Below are 22,399 nucleotides of genomic sequence, written 5' to 3' on the forward strand. Positions count from 1 at the left end.
CGTCTTTTTGATGTTTTGATATTTTTATTGCTAGAGACGCATATCGGGCGAAAAATTGCAAATTAAAATTTACGAAACACACCGATAATGGCCGAGCCAGTGTCGAATAAATCGTCGATCAGTGAAGACATTAAATAAAACTTTTTCATCTTAACTCTGAAGATCATTTGCCTCCTCAGCGTAAAACGTTTTTTGAAGATTTTCTGTCTACAATAATTTTATTATATAACAACATAACACCAGAGAATTACCACTTGTGGTTCAAAATGTGTTCAGCATAAAGTGGTTCAGCACGAAAATCTATTGCCGCTATTATGCGTTCTCGATAGGAGCTTTATTAGTATTCTTATATTTGGACAAAACAAGGTATTTTTTTATTAAATTGTTAGGCGAAGGTAGAAACTATTTTAGATAACTCCCTTTCCGTGTTACGAATAGTTTTCTAAATAATATCACTAAAAATTCATTAAAAGGAGGGGGTTTTGTTAAAGAAATTTGGTTAACTCCAAAAATGCAGTCTCCAAAATTAAGACGTCGGAAGTGGGGATTGCTAAACTAAAACATGGAACGGAAGGGGTAAAATTTTACTTTAAGGCCCGTCTCACGTTCGTATAGAAGAAAATGTTTTTTTTGTAGATTCCAGTGTGCTGAAAAAGAATATGAAAACCGTTTCCGTCGGAAATTTACCGTTTGCATGGTATGAACCTCGGAATGCTGGAAGTACGCGCGAGCGCGCGGAAACATAAGCGAGCTTTTTTAATGGCGGAATCGCGCGCGCACTCGCGTACCTGACGGCCTTTTCATAGAGCAATGTAATGTTTGGCGGAAAATTTCAAAGTAGATGAAAAACCAAGAAAAATAAAACAACTTTGCGGGGGAGGGGGATGTCGGAAATACCCTTTTTTTGTGGCGGACAAATCAGTTTTTTTTTTTGTTTTTTTTTGAGGGGGGGTGAAGTTGGAATATCATTAATAATCTCGGAAAGACTTTTTTTTTTTTTTCAAAACAATTCTTTTTCTTTAGTGGCGGACAAATTACTTTTTTTTGGGGGGGAGGGGGGATAAGTCGGAATCAGAATGATAAAAAATGTCAAAATGACACTTACATTATCTCCGTTGTTGGCAAATGTTCCTTGGCGCGTGTAACCGGTGGCTGCTGGGTGGGTGCTATAAACAAATATAACTTCCGGCGCAAATTAAACCCCACACCCCCACCCACCCCAATATATACGCGGAAGAATATCAATGAAAGAATTTTTCGAAATTTTTGAAATTATTATATTCTAAAATATATTATAGCACTTTTTGGGTGGAAAATTTAAAATTAGCTGAAAAAGAAATAAAACAAGAAAAGGAAAGCACTCGAAGTTGGAGTAGGGAGGGGGGGTAATTTATCTTTTTTTTTTTTTTTTTTTTTTTTTTTTTTACCTGGAACATAGAATTTTCAAATTTTCAAAAAGTAACGCACCGACATTTACCAATTAGAACACCATTTAACATTTTCCGAAGATTTTACTGTGTACATTGGGGGCGCGAGCGGGCGGGGGGGGCGGATGTGATGTTGGGGCGCGCGTACCAAGAACTGTTTTGAAAAAAAAAAAAAAAAAAATGTCTTTCCGAGATTATTAATGATATTCCAACTTCACCCCCCCCCCTAAAAAAAAACTGATTTGTCCGCCACAAAAAAGGGTCTTTCCGACATCCCCCTCCCCCGCAAAGTTGTTTTATTTTTCTTGTTTTTCATCTACTTTGAAATTTTCCGCCAAACATTACATTGCTCTATGAAAAGGCCGTCAGGAAAATTTCAGTGGAAAATTTCTCCACTGAAAGGTAGAGGTTAACAAGGATTTTGCAACAATGGTTTGTTGCGACCTGTGACTAGGTAAAAATTGTAGAACCTTGTCGGTCTGGTAATAAGGGTAACGATTCAATTTCCTTCAACTCCAATCCCAAACTGAAATCACCACCAAAATTCAGTTCACTCCACCCCTCTTATAATCCAGTTAGCCAATCAAATAAGTTAAATGTAACATCTACCAATATAAAAAGAGGCATCGCCCACACAAAAGGTTTTTGCTGCCACTCTTCCTGAGAGTCGCAGGTAAGTGCTTCAAGTCTTCTCAACACCCTCCCACTCAACAGAAAACAAAATCAATTGTTATTGATTTTGTAAAGCCTTCTCAATATACATATTCCTCATTCTTGATCCCCAGAGCAGTGGTGACAAACCCAATCCTTTTCATCTGGCGGAGCTGCACTGATCCCAACGCATCTAAAATGGAACCAGTTATCACATTGATCACAGCAGATCATGGCCGATCCGTCATCAGGTTTATTACATCCGGGACAAATCCAAACCTGCTCACTCTCCTGTACTAAAGTGGGTTCCTCAAAACTGGTTTCTGACCAAGAAATTCCTTCTATGGACTCCCAGTCATCATAACTAGGTTCCGGACCATCCTCTTGTGGTTCATATTCCGCATGTAGTTCTAGCGGATATAGATGTTTAAGAGAATATGTTCTCACACTCCCATCACCCCGTCGTATCTGTGCCGACCGTACCATACCATCGTCTCCCGGAAACAATTCTTCTACTCTCCCCAATGCCCAGAAGGGTCGAGACTTGTTTGGAAGTTTTATCGTCACAATATCTCCAGGTCGTACCTTATTAGATATAGTTGGATAACGATCTTGTTTACGTTCTCGAAGAGAGAGTAAGTAATCCTCGTTCCATATCCGTTTAAACTCCTTGAGCAGCTCATCCCGGTTCCTCAAAGATTCCAACAATATCTGTCTGGACGGCAGTTCCCCTTCATTAATTGGTTGAATCTCCATTCTAAGAAGAAGTCCAGGGTTTTGATCTGGGCGCAGGAAGTGATTGGGCGTAATTACCTCCAATCCAGAGTCATTCGAACTCACATAGGTTAACGGTCTATTGTTCACTGCCCGTTGGACATCTGAAATGGCTGTCCACAACTCAGATTGACTGTAAATAGACCTTCCAACAGTTTTATAGAGGCATTCCTTTAATGTTTTAATCATGCGTTCCCAAACTCCTCCATACCAAGCCGAATGAAGAGGGATCTTAACATGCTTTATATTATACTGCCCAAATTTTTCATCAAATTCGGAAGAAGTTAGGGCCTGATTTAGTAAACTAACTCCAGCAAGAAATGACTTTGCATTGTCACTATATATGTGAGAAGGCAAGCCCCACATGTTTGAAAACCTGATGAAGGCCAGTATAAATGTGTGTACTGTCATGTCCTCAACCAGTTCTAAATGCACCGCTCTGATTTCCAAGCACGTAAATATGAGAATGTAAACCTTAGATTGAAGATTTTGGTTTTGAACCCACAGGTGTCCTGTATAATCTATCCCTGTATGTAAGAATGGCCTTATCAGATTTACTCTATGTTTAGGCAGGTCTGTCATCTTAGGATACGGAAAATGTATCGAGTTGATTTTCTGACAAATAAAGCAGTCCTTCAATATTCCCTTCACAGCCTGTCTGCCTTGAGGTATCCAAAATCCTGACATCCTGATTCTACTAAGTGTAGCCGGCACACCCAAGTGTTTAGCCCTCTCATGCTGATCCTTCACAATTAGATTAGTCAAGGGATGATTCTTCCCGAGCAATACAGGGTTTAAAACCTCATATTGTAGAGTAAAATTTTTTTTGATCCTGCCTCTGGAGCGGACGACACCAGACTTGTCCAGAAATAGGTTTAACTGACTCACAAGGTTCGGAATGGGTTTATCATGAGGTGCACGTAAAAACTTCAATTCAAGGGGAAATGCCTGTTGTTGCATTGTCTTGAACAAGTAGTCAGCAGCAGCCTGTTTATAGTCCAGTTCCTTGCCCCTTGCTTTGGATATAAATTCGAAGACTCTGGAGACCACACGTAGAAGTTTGTTAAAACACGAAAATCTGTCAAAGGCGACGATAGGCTGAGACCAGCTCTCATTACAGGTGTAGAACAGGTTCGTACGAACTATTTGCTGGTTGTCTGCACTAAGACAATCCAAAGTACTATCAGGCCAACAGACAGTTCCACCAGACAACCAGTTTGGTCCAGCACTCCAAAAAGAGAAATTTTCCTTAAATTTAGCTGCTGTCAGTCCCCTAGTCATTAGGTCCGCAGGGTTCTGATTGGAAGGCACATATTTATACCTGATAGCAAGGTTGTAATTTGCAAGTATCACTTCTTCCATCTGTGTCACATCCTTGAGGCGATTCTTCGTGAAAATGTTTTTATGGCTCGTCTGCTTGGACATCAGCCAAGTGAGTACAATTTGGGCATCTACAGCCAAATACAAACTTCCAAATTTCGTTCCTTGATAGGCTCTCAAGATATTACTAAGACATTTAATTGCCAAAAAAACTGCTAATAGTTCCAGCGTTGGCAAGGTTTTAGCTTTTAATGGTGCCACCTTTGCTTTAGCAAAAATCAGAGAAGATATACCTCCCTGAACTGCATATACAGAAAACCCATATGCCTTTTTTGAGGCATCTGTGAATATGTACAAATCCGCAACAGTATCGCTATCAAGTACCTGTCTTCTAAACGATAACGAATGAAGTACCGACAAATCACTAGCTAGTAATCTCCACCTTTCCTGCATTTCCTTTGGAATGGGATCATCCCAATCAATATTAGCCTTCCACATTTCTCCCACCAATATGCGACTTTGAATGGTGACTGGGAGACATAAAGACAATGGGTCAAATACACTGGATGCGGCTGATAGTATTTGACGTTTTGTTGCTAAGTTGGGGTCACAAGTTCGCTGGACTAGGCTGATGGAGTCCGACTCTGGGTCATATCTGTAACCCAGAACCTTTTCCCATGGACAACTGTGAGTTGTCAAAGTCTCATCCTTCCTCATCAATTCCTGTAGCTTTGGGCAATTGGTGTTACATGATCGAAGATCAAATCCTCCTTTCTTCAATCTTGACTTTATTTCATGATATAGTTTTCTCAACACACCTTCCGAATTATTCGTACTGACCAGATTGTCAACATAAAAATTTGAATTCAACAGTTTGGTGCAATCATCAACTGGAAATCTCGATGCATGATACTTCAATATGCAGTTCAATATAAAAGGGCTTGCGTTAAAGCCGAAGATGATGGTCGTATAACGGTAACATACCAGATGATCATCCCGTTTTAGAAAGAAGCAAAACTTATTTCTATCAGACTCCTTTGATAATCTAATCATCAGAAATGCCTTCCTGATGTCGCCCAATAATGTATATCTATTAGTCCGAAAGAGTAGAGTTAGATTTAACATGTTTCCGGTTAAATTTACCCCTGGGTATGCAGCCTCGTTTAAGGATACTCCTCCCTTGACCTTCAATGAACAGTTGAAGACTGGTCGCATTTTAGTAGTTGCTATGCTATCGGATTTAAAGACTGGTCGATGAGGGATCCAAACATGTTTATGGAACTGTTTAGGTGAACAATGAAAGGGTTCTATTATGCCCTCTGCCTCTTGTTCGGCAAAAACCTCTAAATATTCCTCATAGAGGCCCTTCATTTCCAGAGTGTGTACCACCCTATCTAACACCTTGAGGGCTACTTGGTGATTAGAGCGCACCCGAGCTAATTTATCAGTGTGCCACGGTAACTGCACCCAGTACCGTCCCTCCTTAAACTCTATATTTCTCATAAACTCCTCTACCTTCTGGGCATCATAGTCGGACAAGGTATCATTCTCTGATAGCCCCAAAGACTCCACACTGTAAATCCACTCCAGACCTCTTTCTACAGTACTGTCCTCAAAAGTTTCTTTATAGGGGTCCGAATAAGAAGAACACACGTCAAGAACACTATTAACAATGGAGGTCGGACACTTAACAGTTCTCATGACTTCTCCATAAACTGGAACCTTGCGTTGGATCGTTTTAATTTGGTGAGGAAACATGAAATTCCTGGGATCCCCAAAAGGTATCACTCCTCGTGGGGAAAGCCAAGCTTTCCCATTCATACATTTTATCATTTGTAGGGGTTCCATAAATTGTAACAGGTCTACCCCTATTAACCCTTCCAAAGTTATATTGGCATTTCTTCCTAAATCTGTATCCAGGGTGTAATCCAATTTCGTAAGGTTCTCGACCACAATCGGCAAATGCTCCACTGTATGAATGATGTCTAATTCCTTGTCAATAAGGATAGGTAGCTGCCGCTTTACCCCTGGCGTCAACTCCACTGTTGTGGTAAGTCGCTGAAAATTGCAGGTTTTCCTTCCTAGAAACGTCACAATCTCAAGGTTTACCTCTGAGACAGATCTTGGGTCACAAGCCAGATCCTGCAAAATTCTTCCACTAAAGTACGAATTTTGACTGCCTGTGTCTATCAAACATCGCAGCTTCACAGCTTTGTCCCCTCTTTGTAGTACGATGGTAGTAATCGGCAAAATACACTGCTGCTCACCCAAACTGGTATTGATACATTCATTTGTTGATGTATATGGCATAGGGCACATGATTGCGGTATGGTCCTGGGCTGAACATCGCTCACAATTGCCCTTAGGGCTTCTTTTACAGGGACACGAATCACTGAAATGATTGTTACTTGTGCACCTATAACATAGTCCGAGTTCTCGACAACGACGCCATCTTTGAGGAAACGTATGGTATTCTTCACAAACTTGAGTGGAATGACCATCCCTCAAACAAAGGTTGCAGGTTTTATGCCTCTCCTGGATATGGAAGTTCTCCAATGTTGGTGTTGTTGTCTCCGGTTTTCTGTCTGGATGAATGTATCTACGAGAGCTACCATAATCCAAATCTCTCTGGTTTGCTTCAGGGAGTGCAGCCTTCCAGGATTTTAAGATCCTGATGCCCGTATCTAAAATAGAAGTTAAAGATGGATGCGGTGCCCCTACAGACCTCACTAATTCTTCCTTAAGACGGTTGGGCAGTCTTTGGAACAGTATATGAGCCGCTAATGCCCCTCCGCCTGAATTTCTTTCCATAAATCCATATCCCAACATAGAGTCCAATTCCGACAACTCGTATTTAACCTGAGACAAATAGTTTTTAAGGTATTCAATATCATACCTGCCTCGGGTGGACAGTTTGAATAGGCTAGAGAATATCTCCTCTCTAATGCCCTCTTCATCCCAATAATTATCCTTAAGAATTTTTATTGCGGCATCATAATTATTGGATGTCTCCTCTAGATGATGTATTAGCCGAAACGGACGTCCCGTAACACAAGTCTTGAGGTAGGTTAATTTTTCTCTCCTTGATTTTAATCCCGAAGTGCAATAGTCAAATCTAGTGAGAAAATCTCTCAATGCAAATTTGTTCTCAAAGTCCAGGCCATCAAAACTAGGGCATTTGACCTTAGGCCTAAACATAGAGGTGTCAACTTGAGATGGCTGCATTACATTTGGGAGCATGAAGGGAGGAGAATCATCCTTGTGAACCTCTGCAGTTAAGTTTTGTAAATCTCTTTTCACCTCCTCTTTGAATTTGATAAGGTCATAAGCATGCGGTGCCACCCTATCTCTAGGAAGGAATTTAACCAAGTTTTCCTGAACTTGGTCTACTTTAGAAAGCCACTCGTTTATGTTGTCTGTGGTGTTCTTCAAGGCACATGCATCCACTGCGACTCTTTTCTTTAATTTTTCTAATGTGTATCCGATAATGTTTTTATATCTTTCCTCCGTATCCAAAAGGGCCTCAAGAAGGTGATCCGGTTTTTCTTGCATTCCTAAGGAATCCTCAAGGGAAGACATTTGTTCCGCGGCCATAATAATAAAAAAATAACAGAAGAAAAAAAGGGGAGAAAAAATGCACAAGGTCTGCAGATCAGTGTTGCAAAGTGTGGAAAATTTCTCCACTGAAAGGTAGAGGTTAACAAGGATTTTGCAACAATGGTTTGTTGCGACCTGTGACTAGGTAAAAATTGTAGAACCTTGTCGGTCTGGTAATAAGGGTAACGATTCAATTTCCTTCAACTCCAATCCCAAACTGAAATCACCACCAAAATTCAGTTCACTCCACCCCTCTTATAATCCAGTTAGCCAATCAAATAAGTTAAATGTAACATCTACCAATATAAAAAGAGGCATCGCCCACACAAAAGGTTTTTGCTGCCACTCTTCCTGAGAGTCGCAGGTAAGTGCTTCAAGTCTTCTCAACACATCCTATTCTCAATACTTATCGAAGACATTTCGACACAAAACCTATCTAAGAACACTGCCATGCACATAAAGTACCTTTGTGTGAAATTTTATAAAAATCAACCCAGTCGTTTTCGAGTCCATAGGAAACGAACTCACAGAGACGCACACAGTTCCTTTTATATAATAGTCACCAATCATGCAATAATGTTATGTTTTACTAGTATTTTGTTTAATTTTCAATTTTTAAGCGATTATCGAGACTCGCCAGATAATCATCTTAAGTAAATAAACGCTTCAAAATAAATACACAAAACCCTTTTCCGGGTAAGTAGAAGAGTAACTCAACTTCCCTTTGGTTACATTTGTTATTTGATCACTTGTTTTGTTGGCTATACTGGAATGTGCCCCTTCATCGTCGTCGATTGCAGATTATTTTATTGCTGTCAGAGACTGCGTTGATTTGGTCTTTACTGTTTGCGATTTGCGCCCGACTTGGGTAAGTCACCACTAATATGAAATGGTATGTTTTTTTCTTCAAGAAAAAAATTTAGTATCACTTAGCATAGTAATCGTTCAAATATTTTTTAATAGTTTACTTTGCAGCTAATTAATTAATCGTAGTTATTTTGATTAATAATTGTAATTATCTCTAAATTACTATCGCGTTACATTTTTAAATAAAACTTTAATTCATAATGGTTTATTTATTGAATCTAAAGATACCTTAATCATTTCATAGAATTACTCCCATCCACAATCGATTGGTTTTAAGAAACCAAAGAATACACTTCATTAACCAAAACCGTGTTGCACTTGAGGTTAGCGGTTAAGTTATTTAAGTCCACTTGATGCTTCAAAACGCAATATCACTTGATTGAAGACGGGAGTGATTCTATAAAAGTTAGCATGATTTTATTTATTTGATAAAATTTGTTACCTTTATGAAACTTAGACAAATCGTTTTCATTCATTAAAATAAGAATTGCGTGCTCTTCCAAAACACTTATCGGCAATACGGCATATTCATTCATTTTAATAATCGAAGTGACGGAAGTAAACGGTTACAGCCAATTTCGCGTCGCCTAAAAGAAAAAGTTCCGAATTATTGTTGGTTTCTTATCAATATTAATTTTAAATCTAATATATAAACGGCTATGTCTATCTCCATATTTTCAAACTATCTCCTCCGAAACTAGAAGTCGCAGAGTGGCGTTACGGGCCTCAAATGATTGGATTTTTGGTGCTAGTGCAGAGAGTGATCCGCGCTATTTTTTAAATCGTATTTCCAAGTTTAATTAAAGTTTGATTTTTTTTTATTCAATTGTAAGGTTGAAGTATTGAATAGGTACAAAACACCCTCCCCTCCTCATGTTAAGAATGGCTTTTTAAATAATAACGTTATTTACGCTCGGATCACTCTCTGCACTAGTACCGGATTTTTTATGGGTCGTTATTTAACAGGTCTTTAGCCAGTTAAAATTGTTTTTAAATGGGTTAAAAATGGGACAAAATTGCAAAAACTTGTTAAACATTTTGTACATTCATCTTAGTTTATATGCGTTGGTATAGAGGTAACGTTGCCAGCTTTAAATGCTACAGTTTCAGTTTCGATTCTAGCTGATGGCACCTAAATACTTTTTTTTTTTACTTTTGAAATCATGCTTATAATATATACGATATCTAGACAAATTAAAATATCATATTTAAGCGTATTTTATACTCGGGAAACTCAGCCCCCCCCCCTGCGCGTGTATAATAAAAAATATCCGTAGACATTTTTATGTTTTACCTTTATGACTGCACCAAAAGTAATATTTTTAATGTTTTAGATATATCTTTGAAATTAGGCAATTTTTTACTTTTTTTCCACCTTAACACTCCTTTAAAATGACGACTTTTAAAGCTTTTCGGGTATGCTGAAAACGAATATCATTCAAATTTTGGACAGACAAGTAGTTTTCTTGATAGTAAGGCATTTTTTTCCCAATCTATTAATAAATGCCAGTGGCATTTGCCATTCTTAATACGCGGAGGACGATGGTGTTTTGTAATACACATTAGTATTTTTTCAGTTGCAAAAAAAAAAAACATGGTCCTCAGTAAAAACGATGGATTAGATTGATAAAGATTTTAGTATCCAGAAAACTACTTGTCTGACTCGAATGTAAATATTCGTTTCTAGCATACCCGAAATATATAGTCTATATAGTCGTCAAGTTAATGCTGAATACTGAGGTGGAAAGAAAGTTTTGAAAAAATATATTTTTATTTACAGACAAATTGTCTCAGAAATGAATGTTTAAGAGTTCCAAAATATTTGGAAAATATAGGTACTGGTGCAGAAAGTGATCCAAACATAAATAATAACGTTATTATTTAAAAAGCCATTCTTAACATGGGGAGGGTGTTTTGTATCTTTAACCTTACAATTGAATAAAAACAAACTTTAAACGTGGAAATACGATTTAAAAATTAGCGCGGATCACTCTCTGCACTAGTACCAAAAAAGGATATGCGATATATTCAGAAAGATTAACCGATGTTCTTATTTTTTTAAAGTCAATACTTAAGAAACCAACGATATTTTAAACCTGTTCTCAAGGTACACGACATATGCTGTAACCATTTACTTCCGACATTTCTGGTACTTAGCGGTTATTAGAAATAAGTCAATGTGCTGCGTTGCCCACTTATAATTGGGAGGCTACGTTTCCAACAAATAAAAGGCAGCAAAGATTGTGCATAAAGTCATTCGAATTTTCTGGTTATAAACAATTCATTAAAAAAAAATTCAAGACGTTATTGTCACTAGAAATTCCGTTTAAAAGGGTTTTTTATGTTCACATGGATGGCGTAATAAAATAACAGCCAATTTCGTTAAAGAAAAAAGACCTCAGTTTTATTTCGTCTGATGATTATTATTTAAGTTATTTTATCGGTACTTATGCACTTTTGTTACTGTGCTAAAATAACATTTTGAAAGCCATTCTTAACATGGGGAGGAGAGGGTGTTTTGTAACTTCTGTGCTTCCACCTAACAATTTAATAAAAAGATCGTGAAACTTGAATTTAATCTAAAGAAAAAAGAAACTATTTAAAAATAGCGTGGTAACAAAAGTGTACAACTACCATTTTGTCTTATCGATTTAGTTTTGCTTCGTCGATTAGTTTTGTTTTTATAATTTTAAAGTAATTCTTTAAAATTATAAAAACAAAACTAATCGATGGAGTAAAACTAAATCGATAAGACAAAATAGTTGTGCACTTTCGTTACCACGCTAATTGCGAAGAGATAGCGAGAAGCCAGCTAGTTGAAAAATTACAAGTCTTAATGAAATACAATAGAACCTCGGGATACAGCATTAAAAATTAGGGTACTCATGCAGAGAGTGATCCGTGCTGAAATAATAAAGTTATTTAATAAGCCATTCTTAACATGGGGAGGGGAGGGGGTTTTATACCTATTCTTTACTTTAACCTTACTATTGAATAAAAAAACAAAACTTTAATTAAACGTAGAAATACGATTTAAAAAATAGCGCGGATCACTCTCTGCATTAGCACCAAAATTAGTAACAAAATACAGTACAGTATATAATACACATGTATATAATCAAATAACAAATAACACCGTAAGGCGGGGCAAATACCATAACAAGAAACCGCGAAAACATCTTATTCCACATCGTAATCAGAAAAAACGCGTATCCTCGGGCCATTGTACTACATATTGCTGTACTAAAATCCACCCGTTCGAATCAGTTTATAGAAATTCATTTAAGTCTGTAATACCACATAGTAATTCAAAATCAAATCAAAAAGAACTACTGATTCTATTAAACAATTATATTTGCAGTGCAGTAATAGCTTTGGAGTTTGATATACATTAGTCAATGCATATTTACTTATTGATAAAAATATAATTGGCCCTTTCATTAATATTATGTAACTAGCTGATGTCACAAAAACTACAATGTCTACCGTTTGATTCCATTCAAATTCTGTAGAAGCACCCCTTCTTTTGGTTACGCATATTTGTTTTACGTTAAAGAATTGTTCAGTTACATTTTGAAAGATCGAGACGTTTTGATTTTAATGGCGTTTATTTTTCGGTGTTTATGCAGAAAAGATACTGGGTATTTATTTGCTCCCCCACCGAGCAAATTAGGCACGAGGCCGATTTTTCATGTGAGGAGTGAAGGGAAAATGGGGACTAACTCCCCGGGGAGTAGGGAAGCTGGACAGTGACAATTGGTATGAAGGGTTTCCCTTAGATTGAACAAGGTCTTATATGTGGGGTTTCCCCCACATATGGTCTTTGCTTGTAGTCTCTGTCGGACAGATACTACACTTTGATCTTGGCCAGAAGGCCACGAAGGTGGCCTATTCGCGACCAAATCCCGGTCTGAAGGCCAAGAAAAGATACGATGGGTGCGATCTTTTTATATTTTCAAGTCGTACGATATCTTTTGTTTGTTAAATGGTTACAGAATAGTCACAACCCCCTTTCCTTTCTTATGTTAAGAATGCGTTTCTAAATACAGTAGAACCCCAGGATATGGCATTAATCCGTTCCAGGGTTCGGATCATAAGGTGAAATCAGCGCATGACGGGGCCTAAGCAAAATTTAATCCAATACATATTAAAAATTAGTAACAAATACAATACAGTGTATAATACACATGTATATAATCAACTTACATTATAAATAACACCGTAAGCCGGGAAAAATACCGTAACCAGGGGCCGGAAAAACCTCGTTATTCCATATCGTAACCTGAAAAAAACGTATCCTAGGGCCACCGTATCCCAGGGTTCTACTCTAAAAACAATATTTCAGTCCGGTACCTTCTTTGTATAAACACGATATTTGCATTAAAAGATGAATTACAAGTTTTCAGCAAGAGAAAAAAAAAACTTTCACTTTCATCAGACTATGAAAAATCAATGTTGAAATAAAAATAAAGCATTGCAATTGTCAACGGCTTAAATAAAACTTGTAAAAATCGTGATTGAATTTAGTATAAACAATTGCTTCAGAAACATTGAGTTTAATAATTCTGCGACTGCAATGTAAAGAGATTAGTTTTAAATACATTAAAAACATTGCACAGTTTCAACAATACATTTGGTCGGCATTTTGCTGTTCAATGTTAAAATGGCCGTAAATTTTTAGTGTAAATTTATGAGTTCTGCCAAAAATTACTATTTTTTAATTTTTTTTTTTTTTTTTTTTAGTTTTCGGTGAATTCAGTGAAAATGGATGAATTGCTTTTTTATACGTAAATTTTAAATATGAAAAAACAAATTGGAATATTTCACTTTTAAATGTTCGGTGCTTCTACAGAATTTGAACATCACTAAACAACTTTGTCGAACTAAAATTAAAACTTAGATTAGTGTAGAAATAGGTTCAAATTCAGTAGAAGTACCAAATTATCAAATTGACAATGATTTTCTGGGGCTCAAATCTACGTAGTTTTATAATGCATGAAAAACATTATTTCGATCTGGGACTTCAATATACGTACAAAGAATGAAAAAGTTGAATTAAATTTATATAACATTTTTTATAATTTAATCTGTAAATTAGTCACGTTAAAAATGACAATCATGTTAGTATACTTTTACGACAAAAATCAGAAAATTTGCTAATTATCGGAACAATTAATATTCGTGTTTTTTTTGTTGTTGTTTTGTTTGTCTTTAGAAGTATTTTAGAATAAAACTTGAGGGGGGTCTGTCGTATTGCCATACTGGGCGTAGGATTAGGGTAAATTGCATGTGTACACTAAAAATAATAAAATCGCGCGCCAATCTCTGAAAAAAAATAAATAAATAAAAAGGAAACGTTGTGCTCAGTTTACAAAGAGTTATCGTTCTTGATTTGTAAAGATAAACGGTTATTCATTTTCCATCTGATAACAGACCAAATGGATCAACTTCAAGATTAGTGTAAAACATTTCACTTAAACATTTGCACATAATTTAAAGAGTTTTACATAATTTATTTTAGATTAAAGAACATTAGTAAAATATTTTTTCTTAATTGAATTAGTAAGAAAATATCAAAAAGTAAATTACTTGGTATTAATCTGTCAATTCCGAGCAAAATCCTCTATACAGGGATAAGCTTCATTTTCATATATTCGGGCAGTAATTAATATTGTTGATAATTCATTATATCCAAGTAATTGATCCATCGGCATGAAAATATTTAGTGTTCATCTACAAAAAAGTACATAAAAACATTAAAACCGGTGTTTATCAGTTTAACTTTTATTCTTATTAATATAAATAGATGTTTGTTAAGATAGGGTCGACAGATCGAATTTTTAAACATGCCGTTTAAAGCAAAAACAATATTACGTACTTAACTGTCGTGTAGAAAAGAGCGTAAATTTTCAGATTACGTCCACCTCAACAAATTTCTTTTAAATGACGATTTTTATAAGTTTTCGACTATGCTGAATACGAAAATCGCATTGAAATTTTGCAGAAATGAGTAGTTATCGATATATAAAAAGCTGTATTATGCATTGTATTCTTTGGCGGCCATTTTTACGCGCGTGCGCGCGCCATAAACAAATCTACTCATCTTTGATTGACATTGTACGCGCGTAAAAAAGATGGCCGCCAAAGAATACAATGCATAATACAACTTTTTATATCTCGATAGCTAATTATTTCTGCAAATTTTCAATGCAATTTACGTATTCAGCATAGTCGAAAATCTTTAAAAGTTGTTATTTAAAAGAAAATTGTGGAGGTGGACATAATCTAAAAAAAAATACCGAAAAGAGTAATATCTAAAAATTCATAGTAGAAAAGGTATTTATAAGCAAAAATATTTCTGTCGGAAAATTAGGCCAAATTTCATTTTTCTTAGATGTTATAAAGTAGACAAAGAGTTCATACACAGGGAACATAACTCAGAAAGCAAAAATTTAGATTACACCAACATTCGATAACTTATAACGATAGACTTTTTGGTGCTAGTGCACTTATTGATCCACGCTATTTTTAAATAGTATTTCCAAGTTTAATTATAGTTTCACGATATCTTTATTAAATTGTAAGGTTAAAGTACAGAATAGGTTCAAAACATCCTCCCCTCCCCATATTAAGAATCGCTTCCTAAATAATAGTTCAGCACGGATAAATAAGTGCACTCGTACCGACTTTTTTTTTTTTACTAAATACATGATAGCCGTTCTACTCGATGAATTTTAGTAATTTTTTTGACATATTACTATTTTCGACATGACAATTACGCTTTTTATTTTTGCTTAAAACATTAAAAAATTGATCTGTCGACTATCTTAAACACCACAAATCGGTGCTTATGCAGAATAGTGAGTTTTAAAACAGACGCATTTCAGCTTAAAACATCTATTGATAGAAATTAGTATAAATTCCAAAAATTACGAAAAATGATCCAATAGAAAAATAATGAAAAGTAAAAATAAAATTATCAAATTTATCGATTTATAGAATTTTATCGTATGTTTTAATGTAGAAGAGTTCACAACATTCATGGAATATAACCGCAATCGGTCATTTTGACAAAACATTTCTTGCTTTCAATTAAATTCAGTTATTTTAAAATACAAAATTTCGACATGACACATAATTACGTAATGTTTTCGGGTATTTTGCAGAGAAGCCAACGACTAAGGACAAAAACATACAATAAATAAATGAGACCATAGTCAATATAAGTTACTTTCCTACTTGGTTCATTTTTTTAAAATACTTTTTTCTTTAATTTCAAATATTCGTTTTCTGCGAGCTGTTTTTCAAACAAGATGGCGGCCTAGAGTCTTCTTCATGGGAAACAAACGTGCCGCCATATTGTTTGTCAAACAGCTCGTAAAAGACGAATAATTAAGATTAAAAAGTATTTAAAACTACAAGTACAGAAAGTAGCAAATGCGCATATCGAGTTGGAACGAACAAGATTTCAGTTAGCTTGTTTTTAGATTGATAATTGGAATTACTTAAACTAATTAATGAACTCTGGAACTTTAGTTTTGGGAATTATGCACTTATATTACCGTGAAACTTGAATTTACTGTTTTAAAATAGCTCGGCACAATAAGTGCATAAGCATAGAAAAGACAATTTTAGAAAGCAATTTTTAACAGGAAGAGAGTAAGGCGTTTTGTAATTATTCTGTACTTTCACCTAATAATTTAATAACATAACACGTTGAAAATGCACTGGGGACCACCCGAAGACTTACCTTTATGAAGTTGATTACGGGGAGGTTGAAAAGAAAATGACTTCCGGAATAAACACCTCAACCTCCCCATGTTAAGAACGGCTTTCGGAATAAACACCCTTTGCAGGTTGGACAACCAGTGCACATTAACAGTCTTTGGGCGGTCCTCCAATGCACTTTCACCCATAAAACTTTAAGGTACTAGTGCACTTATTGATCCGTGCTTAAATAATCACATTTAGAAAGCTATTCTTAACATGGGTAAAGGAGGTATTTTGTACCTATTCTGTACTTACAATTTAATAAAGATATCGTAAAAATAACCTGAAAATACTATTTAAAAACAGCGTGGATCAATAAGTGCACCAGCAGCAACTTTAACTTGAAAATAGTACGGTAACATAAGTGCATAAGCACCCTTATTTTAAACGTTCCCCTTTATTTAATCCACGATAAAAAAAAAATTAAGTTTTGATGGCTTCGTAAATTATTTTCTGTAGATTGCTTTTCCGATGCTCATGCACTTTTGTTACCGCGTTATTGTTTTAATAACATTTTCAAGTTAAATTCAAGTTTTATGGTATATTTTATTAAGTTAAAATAGAGAATAGTGAGAAAACACCCTCCCCATGTTAAGAATAGCTTTCTAAATATTTCAGCACGGTAACAAAATGCATAAGTATCGTTTTGTCTTTTCTATGCTTATGCACTTATTGTGCCGAGCTATTTTAAAACAGTAAATTCAAGTTTCACGATATCTTTTTTATTAAATTGTGACGTGAAAATACAGAATAGTTACAAAACCACCATCCCATGTTAAAAATGGCTTTCTAAATGACATTAATTCATCACGGTACAATACAAGTGCATAAGTACCGTTGTTTTCGGTTTATCGTTTGTTAACTACACTGTATGGTTGATATTTAATTTGCGTTTAAATAAAACTTCAGTCCAAATGACTTACTTGATAAAAAGGGAGACATATTTCAGGGCAACGAAATAAATATTTGTATCTCGTTGTGGTCAAATAATGTTACGAAATAATCCAACTTATACGAGCAACTCTCATTTTCATTTGCTTGTGAAAATCGAATCGTCTCAAAAGCGAAGTATTTCTACTGAACGGTTTATGAATAAACATAATTCTCTTCGACTAGTTCATTATAAATTAAAGGTGGAAAGGGTGAGTCTATTAAATAGCTTGAGCAAAGATAAAAAGCATGTATTTCCTAACGACATTCTATGGTTTGATCCTGGAAAATGTCAGCATATCTATCTATCTATCTATCTATCTATCTATCTATCTCTCTCTCTCTCTCTCTCTCTCTCTCTCTCTCTCTATATATATATATATATATATATATATATATATATATATATATATATATAAGTGAAAGTGTCTGTCTGTCTCTCTGTGTGTCTGTGTACATTTCCCTACGCAATAACTCTGTCAATTTTCAGTCTACAGACGCAAAATTTGATATACAGGGTACTGATATTTGGGAAAATCGATGTGATTGGTTTTCGGCCAGAAATTAGGCGATTAAGGGGTCAAAGTTTAACGATTTGACCTTTGAGAACTCTACCAAACTCCTCCGACAATTTCAGGTCTAAACACTTGAAATTATGGATATAGGTTCCTTGGAAATGGATCTAACTTAATAACTTGAGTTGAGCCCAAAACAATAGATGTTAAGGGGTCATAATAGGGGTCAAAGTTTAAAAATTGACCACTTTTTTTTTTTTGCTCAACATACATCTCCAAATACTCGGGCAATGCCGGGCACTCATGCTAGTATAACTATAAAAGTGAAAATGCCTGTCTGTCTTTTCTCTATGGTAGTTAAGAAAGACTATTATAGAGAAAGGCATTACCTCACATATTCCCACTTTTTAATATATACATATGCACATAACCTTATCAACAGTACATAGGGCCCGAGCGAAGCAACGCGGAACTGCTAGATTAAAAAAAAAAGATTCTCCACCAACCTTTAATTTCTTTCATTTTGACTTACACATCCCCTCTTAAGTACCAGCTGGGTTCCCGGCGTTGCCCGGTCGGAAAACACGCTTAAATATAATATTTAAATTTATGCAGATTTCGTATTTATCACAATAGTTAATTCTCTATCAATGTACCCAACGTATAGTTGTGATTTTAAAAGTGAAAAAATATGACTTCAGTGTCATCAGCTCGAATCGAAACCAAAACATATAGCGCTCCATCCTTAGTCGTTACCGTTTGAGTTCTCGTCGGTGGATAAGAAATAGTTAAAAATGAACCGTCTTGAACATGTAAATGTGTATTCGCGCACTTGTACAAATAACACGTTTAGTCGACTTACGCCCTCCAAGTTCCATTTTTTTTTTTTCAATTTTGACCTCTTAGTAGCTATTGTTTTGCCGGGCAAAACCCCATAAAACAACGGCCCACTAAAGATGTAATCACTTAACCCGCTTCCCGTCGCTCTTCAGCCTTGCGTTTCGGAGCAGATGCATTTGAAAGAAAAAAAAAAGGAGACAGACAGACAGACAAACATAGCAAGTTTTATAAATTAGAGTGCATGTACTTATCCGGCATTGTTCAGGAAATCGTTTTAATTTCATTTTGTTTTGCATTGATTTAAACTGTTATTTAATAAGTTTCAATATAGTTTGATATCTAAATTTAATTATTATATCATTTGCTAATATTTATTCAATTGAACTCAATTATTATAAAACTACAATAATTTTGGTTTTACTTGTATTCTTCCAACTACTATTCTCACCTTGAGTGTTATTTTTACAGAGTTTCGGCCGATGTAACCTCAAACTTTCTTCAGGTGTATCTTGTAAGAAATCTGGAATCTTTCAGTCGATCTCAGAATTTGCATGAACGGAACTCTTTATTTGATTAACGATGGTAATATACTCTCCGACGATTTGAAGTCTTAAGTCATTCGTAATTGTATTTTGAGTATCGTTCCCACTGAGGAGTTCAATTATCAAAGTTTCGTCGACACGAAAAATACAGAGACAATTATACAGGGTTACATACAAAATATCTATCACTTAAACTTGAATAACTTTTGAAATAATTACCCAATTCTTTTTATTTTCCAGATTTACTGAGAAGAACCGATGTTCTAATAGCCTATCAAATTTGACATTAGAGATGTCATAGACTGCTGAGAAAAAGACCTTTATAGTTGAGGCATATTTTCGGGTGAAGTACATCTACACAGCTCAATTGCAATTCAAAGAACAGTTCAGATATCGTGGATTTCTTGTCCACTTAATGATCTATAGATGAGGCAACAAGTTCAGAACCCATGGGACTTTACATAACTTCAATATCTCCAGACTTGAACCCAATAGAACATCTTTGAGGCATCCTCAAGCAGAAAGTGGAGGTGCGCAAAGTCTCATATATCTGCTAACTCCGTGACGTTATAATTGAAGAGTGAAAGAGAATTCCAGTGGCTACATGTGAAGCTCTGGTAAACTCTATGCCCAGGAGAGTAAACTCAGTTTTGGATAATGATGGTGGCCACACAAAATATTGAGAGTTGACGTGTTGTATGTTAACAACTTTTCATAAAGGGTGTACTCACTTTTGTTGCCGGGGATTTAGCTTTTAATGGCTATATTTTCAGTTATTTTGAGGGGAAAACAAATTAACTTTTATATATGCTGCAGGCAGACATATATATATATATATATATATATATATATATATATATATATATATTAAATTTATTTATATAAACATTGATGGCTACATATGTGCATACATGTTTCTGTAATCACCCGCGTTGGGGGATTACGTCTTCAGGCCAAGAATTATCGTCGATAACTGATATTTCAAAGATAGGGCAAGCTTTTTCATCAGTTTGCGTCGAAAATTTTTAGTTACCAATATATAAATGCATGTATGTATGTTTTCATGTCCGCCCAACACTTTCGACAGAGGCGGCGGATTTTCTCAAGATCAGTATCGTTTTGAAGTTCGACCTTTCAGACGACAAATATCGAAAAAAAAATGTCTAAAAACAAATATATATATATATATACATACATATATTGGACTTATTTTGGACTCCATTCTCTCTAAAGAACTATTTTGTATTTCGGATCAACTTGAGAGGATTTTCACACAAGCTGAAATATTATGTGCGCTTTGTGTGTGTGTATATATATATATATATATATATATATATATATATATATATATACTAGCATTTCAGCCCGGCGTTGCCCGGTAGTTTGGATGTGCATGTTGAGCAAAAAAAAAAGTGTAGTAGGAAGGCAGGCTCGAACCCGTACCGCAAAGGATGAAAGAACGGGAATAAAAACCTGACGTCTATGCTGTTACGACCACCGCCAAACCGGAAGTGATATTTTTTTTAATTAAGGCTAGACAATCGAAAGGAGAGGATGACGTTCAAAAATATCGGCGGAAAAACGACCCCGCCCCTGTAGAAAAGTGCCCAGTCTAAGGTTAAGATATCAATGTTTTTTACCAATTCTTTGATATTTGTTGTATGAAAAGTCGAACTTCAAAACGATACTGATCTTGAGAAAATCCGTCGCCTCTGTCGAAAGTGTTGGGCGGACATGAAAACATACATACATACATTTATATATTGGTAACTAAAAGTTTTCGACCCAAACCGATGAAAAAGCATGCCCTATCTCTGAATACTCTTTATGTAAAATTTCAAATGTTTAGACCATAAAGTGTCTGAGTAATTTGATAGAAACCGCAGAGGTCAATTTTTTTAACTTTGACTCCTATTATTACCCCTTAACATTTATTGTTTGTGGCTAAAAGCAACTTATTAAGTTAGATCCATGTCCAAGGAACCTATATCTAAAATTTCAAGTGTTTAGACCGAAAGTTTTCGAAGGAGTTTGGTAGAGTTCTCAAATCGAACATCCAGTTGTAAGGGTTTGTCGGGAGATGGCTAGTATGCAATGCGATGCAATGGATTATGTAAATATGTCCGTTTGACCATCTGTAAAAAGTGAAATAGAAAATGTAGCAGCAAGTTCTGGGAATATATACCAGAAAAAACAGTTGGAAATATGTCATACACCATACACTATGGTTATGCGATTCCTACAGCTACCTGCATAGAAAACGGAAATGTTAATCCTGACACAGTGATATGGGATAAGGAGAAAGAAGCAATGGTTAACAGAGTTGAGAGACAAAAAGATAACAAGAATCAAAATCCTATGACGTGAACAGAAACTTGGATTTTAGGAAGGTCTCTATTATTTCAATAATTATGGGTCCAACCGAACACAAGAAGAATAACCAACCGAACACAAGAAGAATAATTTAAAAAACATGGCAAATGCACTCCATGAAGCAAGCGCAAAAGAGATGCAAACAATTGCATTTTAAAGGACGGTTAAAATCTTCAAACAATCTCTTGGTTGGAATGTCTGAGAATACAAGTGAATGGCATCCTGCAGGATGCCATGTCGCCAGCTAAAACAAAACGATACGAAAATTCTAAAAAGTTGATTATGACATTGACCATTCTGTTGATGAATCTGGCCACAAGGCGAATACGAATGAATACATATTTTAGGCAATGGCTGAAACGTTAGAGAAAAACTATTATTATTATTATTATTATTATTATTATTATTATTATTATTATTATTAGTAGTAGTAGTAGTAGTAGTAGTAGTAGTAGTCTGGTGACATAAATTTATGATAATATCACATGTTGCCAAGACTAAGCTTCGTTCTTTTAACAATTACAAGAAACATTCTCAACCACTGACTAACATGACTAATAATACACTACGTGAAAGCTCTTCGTTCAAACTCCGTGACTTAACATTCACACGCAATATGAATTGGAAGAAATATATTGATAACAATGCAAAGGTTATTGCGAGGAAGGTCGAGCTTTTCTACCGTGCTTTTTACCCACACCTGAGATTAACCTATATCTTTATAAAGCCACCATTCCCCCATACATTGGAGAATTGGTTCCACATCTGAGCTCGTGCATTTGCTATTATTTTC

The 22,399-nt window shown here is 35.5% G+C and overlaps 1 protein-coding gene across 1 annotated transcript; it reads right to left on the reverse strand.

The window, feature by feature from the left end:
- Positions 1 to 2,195: 2,195 nt before the first annotated feature.
- On the reverse strand, positions 2,196 to 7,397 carry LOC145276657 (uncharacterized). Its single transcript, XM_080127847.1, has one exon. The coding sequence runs from the start codon at positions 7,395 to 7,397 to the stop codon at positions 2,196 to 2,198; it is 5,202 nt and encodes a 1,733-aa protein (XP_079983973.1).
- Positions 7,398 to 22,399: the final 15,002 nt, after the last annotated feature.

This window comes from Euprymna scolopes, chromosome 5 (assembly GCF_053919585.1).
Source record: "Euprymna scolopes isolate OS-2025 chromosome 5, ASM5391958v1, whole genome shotgun sequence".
NCBI classification, from domain to species: Eukaryota; Metazoa; Mollusca; class Cephalopoda; order Sepiida; family Sepiolidae; genus Euprymna; species Euprymna scolopes.

Excerpts from the sequence above, each read along its gene's own strand:
- LOC145276657 (XM_080127847.1), bottom strand. The coding sequence starts at position 7,397 with ATGCAGCCATCTCAAGTTGACACCTCTATGTTTAGGCCTAAGGTCAAA.